The 13701-nt window shown below is 35.2% G+C and overlaps 1 protein-coding gene across 1 annotated transcript in view; it reads left to right on the top strand.

Moving 5' to 3' along the window:
* The window catches only part of USP34 (ubiquitin specific peptidase 34), a 307094-nt gene that overhangs the window by 266101 nt on the left and 27292 nt on the right, over window positions 1–13701 (top strand). Inside the window, 8 exon segments of the mRNA XM_006862984.1 lie at window positions 81–249; window positions 356–430; window positions 4645–4796; window positions 7677–7725; window positions 7807–7911; window positions 7991–8035; window positions 9289–9393; window positions 10318–10465. Of these exon segments, the coding sequence (XP_006863046.1) occupies window positions 81–249; window positions 356–430; window positions 4645–4796; window positions 7677–7725; window positions 7807–7911; window positions 7991–8035; window positions 9289–9393; window positions 10318–10465 (848 nt within the window).

Here is a 13701-nt window from a genome sequence, read left to right on the forward strand (position 1 = left end):
AAAATATATTATTCCTCTCAGACAATATCTATCTACAGACTTTAAGCATTCTCTAGGATTATATTAAATTGTGCTTTCAGGTCAGATGACATGGATGCCTCAGTAGAAGATATTGGTGGTCGTTCATGTGTCACTCGATTTGTGAGAACTTTGTTATTAATTATGGAACATGGTGTTAAACCTCACAGTAAACATCTCACAGAATATTTTGCCTTTCTCTATGAATTCGCCAAAATGGGTGAAGAAGAGGTAAGGCAATATTTGGTTCTTTCTGGAATTATGTACCTATTTTCAATACTTCGAAGTTAAAAAATTATTTTACTGTATATTTTGAAATCAATATTTTTCTTTTTAGAGCCAATTTCTGCTTTCGTTGCAAGCTATATCTACAATGGTACATTTTTACATGGGAACCAAAGGGCCTGAAAATGTAAGTACAGTTTTGTCATATCAGGAATTTAGAATTCATATTTTTAGTAGCTTGAAGTCATGGAAAGCCATTAGGTATTATGACTCTTTGAAGTCCTTTCTTGCCCAACTTTAGTAGATGTTAAGGATAGGATCTAAGATTGGTTAATGTTTTTAATGTAATTTTAATGATATGTATATAGCTGAAATAGAGTGGTCTTGACCATTTTGAATCAGAAAGTCATATGGTTTACTATGCTGAGAATGACAAAGTGAAGAAGAGTAGCTCCATACTCATTGTCAAAAGAGCATTTAAAGATCTATCTTAAAGAAGTCCCATGTTGCCTGTCATAAGATAATACCCATACCCCCCTATAATGAAGATCAGAGTCCTGGTGTAGCACTGTAGGTTAAGCACTGGACTGCTAACTGCAACGTTGGCAGTTCAAACCTACCAGCTGCTCTTTGAAAACCCTATACAGGGTTGCTGTGAATCAGAACCAATTTGACGGCACTTAACAACACAACATAAAGAAGACCACTTACTAGCACTATTACTAAAATTTGTATATCACATGCTAAAGCCATTGATGATAAAACTGAAGAATTCTATCACCGCCTTCAGTCTGAATTTGATCAAACATGGAATCAAGATGGATTGATCATTACTGGCAATTGGAATGTAAAAGTTGGAAACAAAGAGGATGGATTAATAGTTGATAATAGAAATGATGCTGGAGATCACATTATAGAGTTTTACAAGAACTATTCATTGCAAATGTCTTTTGGCAAAAATATAAAAGGTCACTATACACATGGACCTCATCAAATAGAATACACATAAATTAAATTGACTGCATCTATGGGAAGAGATGAGAGAGAGAGCTCAATATCATCAGCTTAAAGGCCAGGAACCAACTGTGGAAGAAACCATCTATTGCTTATATGCAATTTCAGACTGAAACTGAAGAAAAATAAGTCCACAAGATTTGAAATATGACCTTGAATATATCCCACCTGAATTTAGAGACCAATTCAAGAACAAATTTGATGCATTAGACACTAATAACTGGAAGCCATACAGAAGGCAAGCAAAATGGATCATTAAAATGAAAGAAAAGACAATAATGGATGTCAGAAGATACTCTGAAAATTGATTTTGAGTATAGGGAAGCTAAAGCAACTGGAAAAAATGAGGAAATACTAAGAGCTGAGCAGAAATTTTCAAGAGCTATTTGAGAAGATAAACTCAAAAATTATAATGAAATGTGCAAAGTCTGGGAATTAGTAGCCATGAGGGAAGAACACGCTCAGCATTTCTCAACCTGAATGAAAGAACTGAAGAAAAAGTTCAAACCTTGAGTTGATATATTGAAGGAATCTATGGGTAAAATATTGATGGATATAGGAAGCATCAAAAGAAAGATGTAAAGAATACAGAGTTGCTCTACCAAAAAGAATTCATCAATACTCAGTCATTTCAAGAGGGAGCATATGATCAAGCACCGATGGTACTGAACAAAGAAGTCAAAGCACACTGAAGGTGATGGTGAAAAACAAGTTTCCAGGGAAAGAAGGAATACAAATTGAAATCTTGCACCAAACTGATTCAGCACTGGAGGCAGTCATGTATGTATGCCAAGAGATTTGAAAGACAACCTGGCCAAACAAATAACAATCCATATCTTGCCCATTCCAAAGAAAATTGTTCCAATAGAATGCAGAAACCATTATATTATGTCACATGCAAGTTAAGTTCTGCTAAAGATAATTCAAAAGGATGCCAGCAGTACATTGACGGAGCTTTCAGAAATTCAAGCCAGATTCAGAAGAGGTTGTGGAGCCAGAAATATTTCTGACATCAAATGAATTTTGGCAAAAATCAGAGAATATCAGAAAGATATTTACATGTGTTTTATTGGCTATGCAAAGGCTGTTTGAGTGTGTGGGTGATAAACTACAGACAACATTGCAGAGAATGGGTATTCCAGAATACTTAGTTTTGCTCATGAGGAACTTATACATAGACCAAAAGGCAGTCATTAGATCAGAGTAAGGAAATACCGAATGGTTTAAAATCAGGAACTACGTGCACCAAGGATGTATCCTTTACCATACTTCTCAGTCTTTATGCCAAGCAAATAATCCAGGAAGCTGAATTATATGAAGAAGAATGTGGCATCAGAATTGGAGGAAGACTCATTAACAACCTGTGACGCTCAGATGATACAATCTTGCTTTTTAGAAGCAAAGAGAAATTAAAATACTTACTGATGAAGATCAGAGACTTCAGCTTTCAGTATGGATTGCACCTCAATGTAAAGAAAACAAAATTTCTCACAACATGAGCAGTAAATAACATGAACAGAAAGAAAAAACTTTGTTTTGCTTGAATCTACAATCAACACTCATGGAAGCAGCAGTCATGAAATCAAGCATTATATTACACTAGGCACATCTGCTCCAGATGACCTCTTTGTAGCATTAAACAGTGAAGATGTCATTTTGAAGACTGGGTGTAGCTGTCCCAAGCCATGGCCGTGGTATTTTCAGTCAAATCAGATGCATGTGAAAGTTGAACAGTGAATGAATTGGAAGACCATAGAAGAATCTATGAATTTGAATTTTGGTGTTGGAGGAGGATATTGAAAGTCGCAAAGACTTCAAGAAGAACAAACAATTCTGCCTTGGAAGAAGTATACCCTTTAGAAGCAAGGATACTGAGACTTCATCTCTTGAACTTTGGACATGTTGTCAGGAGGGACCAGTCCCTGGAGAAAGGACATCATGCTTGGTAATGTGGAGAGTCATTGAAATAGAGAAAGATCCCTACCCCAACAAGACAGCACACTGGTACCAACAGTAAGTTCAAACATAATGTGGGGATAGTGCAGGACAAGCAGTGTTTCATTATGTTGTGTATAGGGTCGTTATGAGTCAGAACTGACTCACTGGCACCTAACAACTACAGCAACAACAACAACATGGCTGTAGCAAGAGACAAAACAATTAAGCAATAAATTTCACTGGTAGAGCCCTGGAACAAACTAAATAAACTTAGGGAACATGTCCATCTACTTTGGAGTCTTAATAACATGTTGTTTTTCTTTTTTAAGCCCTTTGTTATCAAATTTGTTGGAATCTTCAGAAATTTAGCTTGTTTATTTATACCTCCACCATTCATAATGTAAAAGTATTGCATAAACGCAGCATTGGATTATTAAATCCTCATAATAAACCTAAGAACTAAGCACTGTTTTTACCTCCGATTAGCAAATTAGGAACATGAGGCTTGGAGAATTTTACTTGTTCCAGACCTATAGCATGTTGCCCTTTGATTCTTGGTCTGTCAGAATCTTGAACTGGAACTTTTTAATAACTATTATGCTTTAATGTTTCTCAGAATGTAGACTGAAATCATCTAATTCCAGCTTACATAGCTACCCATTTTAAACTGCCTTTTTGGGTTTTTTACTTTGTGAATTGAATGAAGGTTTACAAAATGGGTCATCAGTTTTGCCTTCACCAAGACATACATTTTGTTTCATCTCAGTGACTGCAATCCCCTCAGTGTATATCCCTTCCTACTTCCTCTTTTCTTGTTTTCATTCCTTCTTCTTTCTCAGCCCTTCTGAATTTTGTCTTTGGATAAATGCTATCCTTTTGATCTTGAATGGTTGTTGTCCCTGTGTATAACTGTCTATTGTTTGTATGAAAATTGAGCCAAAAGAGTGAATTAAACTGCTTTTTTTCCCATGGTTATATCATAAAATGTTTTCAGTCTCTTGTGTTTCAAAGCCCAAGTAAATATTTCGTTGAAATACTTCCTATTTGTATTGTCTACAAAAGGCAAGTGAGAATTTCTTCTTTTGTTTTAATTAACATTTTTACTAAATAGGAAATAATTGTTTTATTATTCAAAATTTTTTATCTTGATTTATCTTCTAAGGGATGTAATTACAAGAGAAATTGTGAAAGTACTTATCCTCTTAAGGTACATTAAATCATCATAATATTGAAGATAACTGCCTTTACAGATTTACCCAGTTAATCTAAAATTCTTCCATGTATGATTTAGACTGTGTTTTAAGTTAGGCATAGGCTTTTGAATGGTTATTTTTCACAACAATTTCCTTCAGCCACCATCTACTTGCATAGCTATATAAAACAAAGTATTTGCTTTCATGATGAGTTCAAAATGAATACTATATTGAAATTTAATTTTGTCCCTTTTAGCCTCAAGTTGAAGTGTTGTCAGAAGAAGAAGGAGAAGAAGAAGAGGAGGAGGAAGATATTCTCTCTCTGGCAGAAGAAAAATACAGACCAGCTGCACTTGAAAAGATGATAGCTTTAGTTGCTCTTTTGGTCGAACAATCTCGCTCAGAAAGGTAAAATGTTTTAATATTCACCATGCTTAAAGCATGTTTGATTTTATTGCTGTTACTTAATTGTCTTACTACTCTTAATTCAGTAGCTTTTATTCCAGAATTCCTTATCATTAATAACACTCCACTCCTCAACTCCTGAGGCATAAGTACAAAACTTGTTAGACATGCATACATTTGAAGAAATTTGTAGTAAAATATCTAGCAAAATTGTATGTGCATCTTTCCTTTAACCCAACAACCTACTTTTTTTTTTAAATTAAAGTTTTATTGTGAATTATATGATAGTTTACATGAGAGAACTTTAGTTTTACATTCATTCCATCGTATATCATCTCATTGCCATGGTTCCAATCCCCTCCATGCATCATCCACCAACCAAAGGGTATATATATCCTAGATACCCGCCCCCTACACTTCCCCCCCCCCCAAGTTTTCGCTCCACAGTCTGTTTTCCTCTCTGGGTCCAAAGTCCTCAACCGCTTCATCACTCCACGTTGTCTTCTCTGTCTCCATCTCAGGCATCTCTGTTTCTCTGGGTAGGGTCCTGCTCTCGGCTATTCTCCGTTGATGGTCCCAGCAACCTACTTTTAAGAATCTGTTATAAAAAAAATTAGCAAAAGCACAGAAAGTTGTACAAAGCTCTTTACTGAAATAGTATTTGTAATAGCAAAAGATAAGAGACAAATCAAATGCCCTTCAAAACAAGACAGCCACTCAATTGGATGCTCTATCACTGGCAAAATAAAAAGAGGAAATACAGAATCTATCTGTATGACCCTGAAGAGATCATTAGGATATGGTACTAGTTGAAAAAAGCTAGGTAGAGGAGGAGCAGGTCTACTATGTCTCTGTTTAAGAAAAGGGAGGGCTATGAATATGTATGTGTATGGGTGTTTTTTTACTAAATGGTGTTCTGTGGGTGGGGGAGGGAAAACAAGATGAAGGAGACCAAAAAGGAAGCTGGGCTTGACTTTGAATATTCATTGTTTTGTAGATTTTTAGCTTTGGAATTATCTATTTTATATAGTTATAAATAAGTTACTGAATGAATAAAAAACAGTCCTTCAAAATTAAGACAGAATGAAATAAATGAACTTAATTATATACTCTATTGTTTATGACATATACCTTGCATCTTAAACTTTTTGCTACATGTAAACTCTACATCCTCCCACATGAATTATGTTCTTAAGAGCTCTGCAAATTTCTTTTTACATGTTACTGACTTTAATTGTTGTTAAGAAGACATAATTAAATCATGAAATAGCAGACGTAACAATTCCCAACAGCAAGCCTTAAATGGTTTCATTTAAGGCGATCTGATAATGGTTTTTGTATTCAACTGTTGGTCTAATGCACTGTAATTATCATAGTAATAGAAACCCACAGGTTTGATTATTTTCTGATTATTGTTGGACTACCAAACTTATTCCATGATTTCTTAACTATTGTTGTTTGTTGTTGTTATTAAGTGCTGTCAAGTTGGTTTTGACTCACAGCGAACCCTTATAGGGTTTCCAAGGAGCAGTTGGTGAGTTTGAACAGCTGACCTTGTGGTTCAAACTGACTTTGTGGTCCAGTGCTTTATCCCACTTAACAATTATCTATAAAGTATTCTTGATTTAAAGGTCATTCTAACTGTTTCTAGATCTAATTAAAACAACACAATAAACAACACAATATAGAATAATGGGAAGGAAGTATAGGATAAACAGTCCATGCTTCCTTCAAAATGTGAAGGAAAATCAATAGATTGGGTTTCAGAAGCACGTTAATGAATTACAACTTTTGGATGCTTTTTAAATCCTAATTCAAACAAATTAATATTATTTAAAAAAATTTTTTTTAAACTTGGTGAAATTTATACATTAATTAGATATTGTATCTTAATAAGAAATTATCTTAGATTTGTTAATGGTACTATGGTTATATGGTTTTGAAATTTATCTTAGAGATACATGTTGATATACTTAAAATGAAAGGACATCTGGAATTTGTTTCAGAATTATCCTGGAAGAACAAACTAAGTAACTTCTTGTTGGGTGCCATGTAGTCAATTCCTACTCATAACAATTCCAAGTGATTGTATCATAGTTTTCTTGTAGATAATCATTATGGAACCTGATTGCCATGTCTGTCTTTCACAAAGCATTGGGTGGATTCAAACTGCCAACTTTTCAGTTAGCAATCAAGCACTTAACCATTATGCCACCAGCGCTCCTTATTCAGTTGGGTTGGTGGAGCAAATGAAATAAGATTGGCTTGTGTCTGTAAATTTTAAGTTGAGTGATGAAATACTTAACACTATTCCATTTTTGTGTATCTGAAATGTTCTGTAATAAAAAGTTGAAAAACTAATATGCTATAAATTTAAGCTAGGAGATAGCACTGTTAGGTTAAAAAAAAAAAACGCTCTCCAAGTAAAATTAAATCCATCTTAACATTACCATGGTTGTTGGGTAATGTGCCTGGTTAATATGCCTGGCTGTGCCTCTGGAAAAGAGGCCTGACCATGTACTTTCGATATATCACTCATTGGAAACCTGTGGAACATTTTTCCACTCTGACACACATGGGGTCACCATAATTTGTAATCGACTTGCCAGTAACTGATTTAGGTTTTCAGTTGAGTGTGAACATAATATACCAAATTACTGAGTAGTCTGTTAAGTAGAAGTTGATTTGAGCGTCCATGTGTGTCAGTCCTGGAAAATGTTAAGCCAGCAACTCTAGTTAGCAGGAAGTCCAAAACTCATCTTACTGAGTGTGGCTAGGTGATGTTATAATGGAATCGGTAATTTTGGTGTGTGTGGTCATGAAAATAGCTATGAAGTAGTATAGAGGGAAGAAAAACTTCTTTCAACCAATATTTTCTTTCAGGCATCTGACACTATCACAGACTGATATGGCGGCATTAACAGGAGGAAAGGTAATGCCTTGTCTATGTTAGACAATTTGATCTTTACAAAATAATAACACTTCTTAAATGAAGAACCTTTCCTTTCAACAGGGATTTCCCTTCTTGTTTCAACACATTCGTGATGGCATCAATATAAGACAAACTTGCAATCTGATTTTCAGTCTCTGTCGATACAATAATCGGCTTGCAGAACATGTAAGTGCTAAGACACAATCTTCATGATTTTTGGTAGTTTTTAAAAGACTATTCTAAAAATACCTCTTTTTTATTTTAGATTGTTTCTATGCTTTTCACATCAATAGCAAAATTGACTCCTGAGGTATGTTGACATTTGTTAATTCTTGTTTTTGAAACTATAAGAACTGACAGCACTTTCATATGAACCTCTGAACCTTTCTAATGGTTCTTTAAAAGAAATTACTAAGGTTTTACATGACTATACCAAATTAGCTGTTCATATTGGTGGTGGAACTGCCCCCATAGGTTTTCCTAGGCATAAAGTCGTTTTGAACAACAAGGTTCGTGCCTCAAACTCACCAGCTGATCCTTGGAAAACCCTATACAGGGTCACTATGGGTTAGAATCAACTCACTGGCACTTCACAAATCTTTGTGGATGCAGATTGCCAGATGTTCTTCCTGCAGAACCAGTGGGTAGGTTCGAACCTTCAACCTTTTTGGTAGCAGCTGAGCAGTTAACTGTTGCACCGCTAGGGTGCCATAAAGGTTGAGTAAAGGAGCTCTGGTGGTGTAGTGGTTACGAGTCGGGCTGCAAACCTCAAGGTCAGCAGTTCGAAACTACTAGCTGTTCCGCGGGAGAAACATGAAGCTTTCTGCTCCCATAAAGATTTACAGCCTCGGAAACTCTAAGTGGGGACGCTATGAGTCGGAACTGACTCCATGGCACACCACCACCACCACCAATATGTGGAAAACATAGTATCGTACAAATGTATTTTTGTAAATTGGAAATATGTTACAGCTACTTTAAGTATAAATTTAAATTACCACTCAGAAAATTTTGCATCTTTTTCAATAGAACATGTTGTTAATGTCAAGTACCGTCAAGTCTGTTCCCTCTCATAGTAACCGTATATAGCATTTCCAAGGCTTTAAATCTTTGCGGGAGCAGAAAGTGTCAGTTTTCTCCCAGAGAGCTGCTGGTGGTCTTAAACCACTGACCTTGTGGTTTACAGTCTAGTGCTTATCTTATAGAACCACCATTCTCCCCATAGAACATGGATGACCTATTAACAAAAGTTTTCTATCGTAGTGAAATGTCCGAAGTTGATATCCAGAAAATAGCAGACTTGTTTTTTGCTAATGCGACTCCACCCAACTGACATTTATTCTCTAGTGATCCTGCTACTTTATGGTAGTTTAGGGTTGTGTGCAGGTGCACTGAGCTAGCACAGGAATTTTCAATGTGATGTATAGAAGAATGACTGTGTGAGTCAGAATGAATGGACTCAATAGCAGTGGGTTTGGTATAAAAGCATGTACATGTTTATTTTCCGCTAAAAGAAGTAGATTCAGATTTATCTATATACAGAGTCATGTATGTGTCTTGCAGGCAGCCAATCCTTTCTTTAAATTGTTGACTATGCTTATGGAGTTTGCTGGTGGGCCTCCAGGAATGCCTCCGTTTGCATCTTATATTCTGCAGAGGATATGGGAGGTAAGTTTTGTAGCAGATGTTTTCAGTATTTCTTTTCCCAAGGAATTTATTTTTATAATAGCGTCACCATTTTAACTACAAGCCTCTTGGAAATCTAAAAATGGTTTCAGTAAAGTCACAGGAGGAAGGGATATTTTGAGTGAATTTTGGCTGACAAGGTTTGGAGGAAAAAAGGTTCAGATGTTTAAAAGACTTCCTAGTGGAGTCATAAACAACCTTTAGCAAACCTGAGGTTTTCTCTCAACTACCTTCACAAAAGGCTCCATAAAGCAATAGATTAAGTGTTTTCAGCTATTGGTGGAAATGATGGCAGAAGCATCAACAATGCCCCTTCCTCCTGAGTTAACTGCTGATGTTACAAATTTTTTTTTTAGTGAGGATTGGAAAATCCTACCTTCTAGGCCAAGTTTCTAGAGAAAGATGATACTTTCTCCTCTCGTAAGGATGTACAGCCTTGGAAACCCTATACAAGGTCACTATGAGTAGGAACCCACTCAACAGCAAACCACCAAGTTTGACAGCGTTTTTCTATAACGGGTCACACACATTTCTCTGTTATAACAAATGCCATTTTAGCACTAAAAAAGCTAAACAATATGTAAATGAATAGACATGACTGGTTTTCACAGAATTTGGCTTCTAGTCTAGATTCCCATGAAAAAAATCTCCACAGTAGTATAGTGAACTACTTTTCATTTTTTCCTATCATAATGACAAAATCTCTTGAAGATTGCCTGTTGAGAAATAATATAAATAGTGTTAAAAATGTGTGTATAGTGGGACATGGATGAAACTTGTTTTCAGGCTTTAGTTTTCAAAAAAAACTTATTTTAGCTAGTAACACATACTATAGGTAAATAAAATGTAACTGCTTTATCTGTTGACCTTATTCTTTTCTTGACCTTAAATTCTTTTTATTTGTAGGTGATTGAATACAATCCTTCCCAGTGTCTGGATTGGTTGGCAGTGCAGACACCCCGAAATAAACTAGCACACAGCTGGGTCCTACAGAATATGGAAAACTGGGTTGAGCGGTTTCTTTTGGCTCATAATTATCCTAGAGTCAGGACCTGTAAGTCAAAAATTCAGAATTTAAAGAATCTTTGTTGTTGTTACAAGTTTTGTTTGTTTTAAAGGCAACCACAATATGCCCATTGTTGTACAATTCTAAGACTCTTGAAGATGTTCTTAGAGGTCAAAGTTAATAGTATGTGGAAACTTATGATGATGTGTCACAAAATCTAGTGTTTTTGTTAGGATAGGACATTGTTTTTCCTCAGGTTACATCACCTATAATTTTGTTTTCTTGCTTTTGAGAAGGCAAATAGTAATGTAGTAACAAAGATATTTAACAACTGATAGGGAGTAATTACTGAAATCATGTCAATTAAATGATAAAAACCTGTATTGTACATAGGCCAATACAGAATAAACAAAGATCTTGTAGACAGGTGGGCAAATACAACAAATGCCTATTTCACAGAATGGAAAACTCTTGTAAATACATAGAATGTGTTCAATATGGATAATATTCAAAGAAATAAAAGCCAGAATACAGTTTTCAAGATTTTAAAAATCATTAAAAACAAATATCCTAGCTTGTCTTTGTCCGCTGAGAGAGCCTAGAAGTAGTGGCACCCCCATATCAGTGAGTCCATCTAGCAGTCAGATCTTGGTTACTAAACACCAGGCTCCAATAAAAGAAATCACACCTCTTAATGATAACAGTACTTTTGTTATTGGATTGTGACATTGTATATAAAGGGACATTGTATATAAAGTGTTACCATAAACTTTACATGTAATAAGCTATATGTTTTAATTGTTAAAATGACAGTTATTGTTAATCATTGTTTTGTTCACTATACAAAAATGCCACACTATCAGAATTTTTGCTGGTATTTTTAAGTTCAATCATCTTTTCAAATGAAACTCAAGCTAAAAAGAACACTAAAAACAAAAAACAGTACGTACTGTAGCACTGGATTATAACCTAAAATATAAAATAAATATCCATGCGTTCAAGCTGATAAAAAATAAATGACTAAATAAATAGGGGAAGATAAGACAAATCTCCATACTAAACAATTCCAAATAGTTTATGTTGATCCCGGCATCCAGGGAGGTGAAGCTTAAGTTCTCACCACGTATGAGAATGAGCTTAGTGACTTGCTTCCAGAGTGAAGAATATGAGAAAAGAGGGGTAACTTTACACTGATAAGTCACATTGACCGCATATACCCCTGATGTGATGAGAAGGGCACTTTACTTCTGTTATCTTCCTTCCAACAACTGATAGCGTGAGTCTTAACTATGAGAAAACATCAGACAAACCCAAATGAGAGACATCCTTAAAAAATATCTGACCAGTATGCTTCAAAACTCTCAAGATCATAAAAAATAAGGAAAGACTGAGAAACTGTCACTGACCAGAGGAGTCTCTGGAGAAATGATGACTAAATGTAATGTGGTGTCCTGACCAGGGCCTATAGCTGAAGGACAGCAGTGCAAAGCTAGAGAAATCTAAATAGAATGTGGCCTTTAGTTAATATATGCCAATAATGGTTCCTTAGTCATGACAAATGAGCCATAGTAATGTAAGATGTTAGCAATAGGGGAAACTGGATGAGAGATAAGTGAGGACTGAATATCTGTCTATTCTAGTATTTTGGGTTTTTTGTTTTCTTTTTTGAGAAAACCCCTTTCAGCAGAGAAGAAACAGGGATTAGAATAGGCACTCTGCTTGGTGGGCGTGTGTTTTCTACTACCTGCTTAGTTAACCCCACAATAATAGGATGTTTATAAGAGCTGCCACATGTGCTGGTTGGTATTCCTGTCCAGACCCCTAACTATAAAACTATAAAAAATCCTGTGAACAACAAAAAAGTTTTTAGCTAGTTGTGACACCTAATATTCATGACAGTGCTGAAGAAATGGCATTCTTGTACATTACACTGACATGAAAGTGTATACTGAGATTCTTTTGTTTCCTCAACAATATCATTTCAGATATTCTGGTATAGGTAAGTCACCCAGTATATGAATATCTGACTATATTATTTGCAATTTTGAAAAATTTGAAAGTAACTTATGAAAATAAATTGTGAAATAAAATTATTCTAATGTTTCATTTTTAGATTCTAATAGTAAAGACTATAAACATGAAAAATACTTTGGACATACTGTTGTTGTTAGTGCCATTGAGTCAGTACCAACTCATAACGACCCTGTATGCACAATAGAATGAAACACTTCCTGGTCCTGTGCAACCTATATTTGACATGCTATAAGTTGGAGGGTCAGAGAAAAAGAGGAAGACCCCAAGAGGAGATGGATTGACAAAGTGGAAGCATCAATGGGTTCAAGTGTGGCAACGACAGGTTGGCCCAGGACCGAGCAGTGTTTCATTGTTTTACATAGGGTCACTATGAGTTGGTACCAACTCGATGGCACCTAACGTAAAAAAAAAAAAAAAAGACTCATTATTTGTATAAAGCAAATTTAACAATAAAATATGAAGTAATAAATACAGAATAAAAGCTACTGAGAAATAATTTAAAATACTAAAAATAATGTCAACAGTCAAAAGTTACTATATAAAACTGGATATCAGTTCTAAGTTCTTTGTAGTCTAAGACTAGGATCCAGGGACTCAAGTTACAGCAAGACAGTTAGCAAGATGGCTATTCCACCAGATTAACCCTAGTTCTTCTCAAAAATAAAAACCTTGTGGTTTCCGACCTCCTCCCTGCCCAAGCATAGCGTTTTGTGTTGTTGTTTTAATACTAGAACAAAGCACTTCTATATAAATGGATACTTGGTGTTAGGTAGGCGTATGACAAAGCAAATTAGGAAATACCCATTTATAATACATGTGTTAGGTCCACGTGTCTTCAGAACAGTTTGTTTTCAGTGTTTTTGAAATCTTTCATTAAAAAATGTTGGGGTGAAAGTATGTAACTTAAGCTGAGTACCTTTATTCTAACTAGAGTAAATTTTCTCAGTTACAGTGTTATCCAAAAGTTCATCAAAATTATGTCTACACTGCCAAGTTTTTCCATTTGAAACACACATTGCAGTTGCGGCTAACTTTAAAAAATTAGGCTAACCAGAACTTTCTATAGGTGAAGAAATGTATTGGAAATTAGAGTATTATGTGTCTCTGAGTATTGTGTAAAATCTGAGTTTAAATCTGCAAAGTTGACCTGAATGAATTTTAGAAATTTTAACTTTATTTGCTTTGACAGTACAATGGCACTTACAAGTTATAGGGCAGATTCATGGGAAACAAAACTAGTGAAGTGTTAG

This window comes from Chrysochloris asiatica, unplaced genomic scaffold (genome assembly GCF_000296735.1).
Source record: "Chrysochloris asiatica unplaced genomic scaffold, ChrAsi1.0 scaffold00052, whole genome shotgun sequence".
Lineage (NCBI taxonomy): Eukaryota > Metazoa > Chordata > Mammalia > Afrosoricida > Chrysochloridae > Chrysochloris > Chrysochloris asiatica.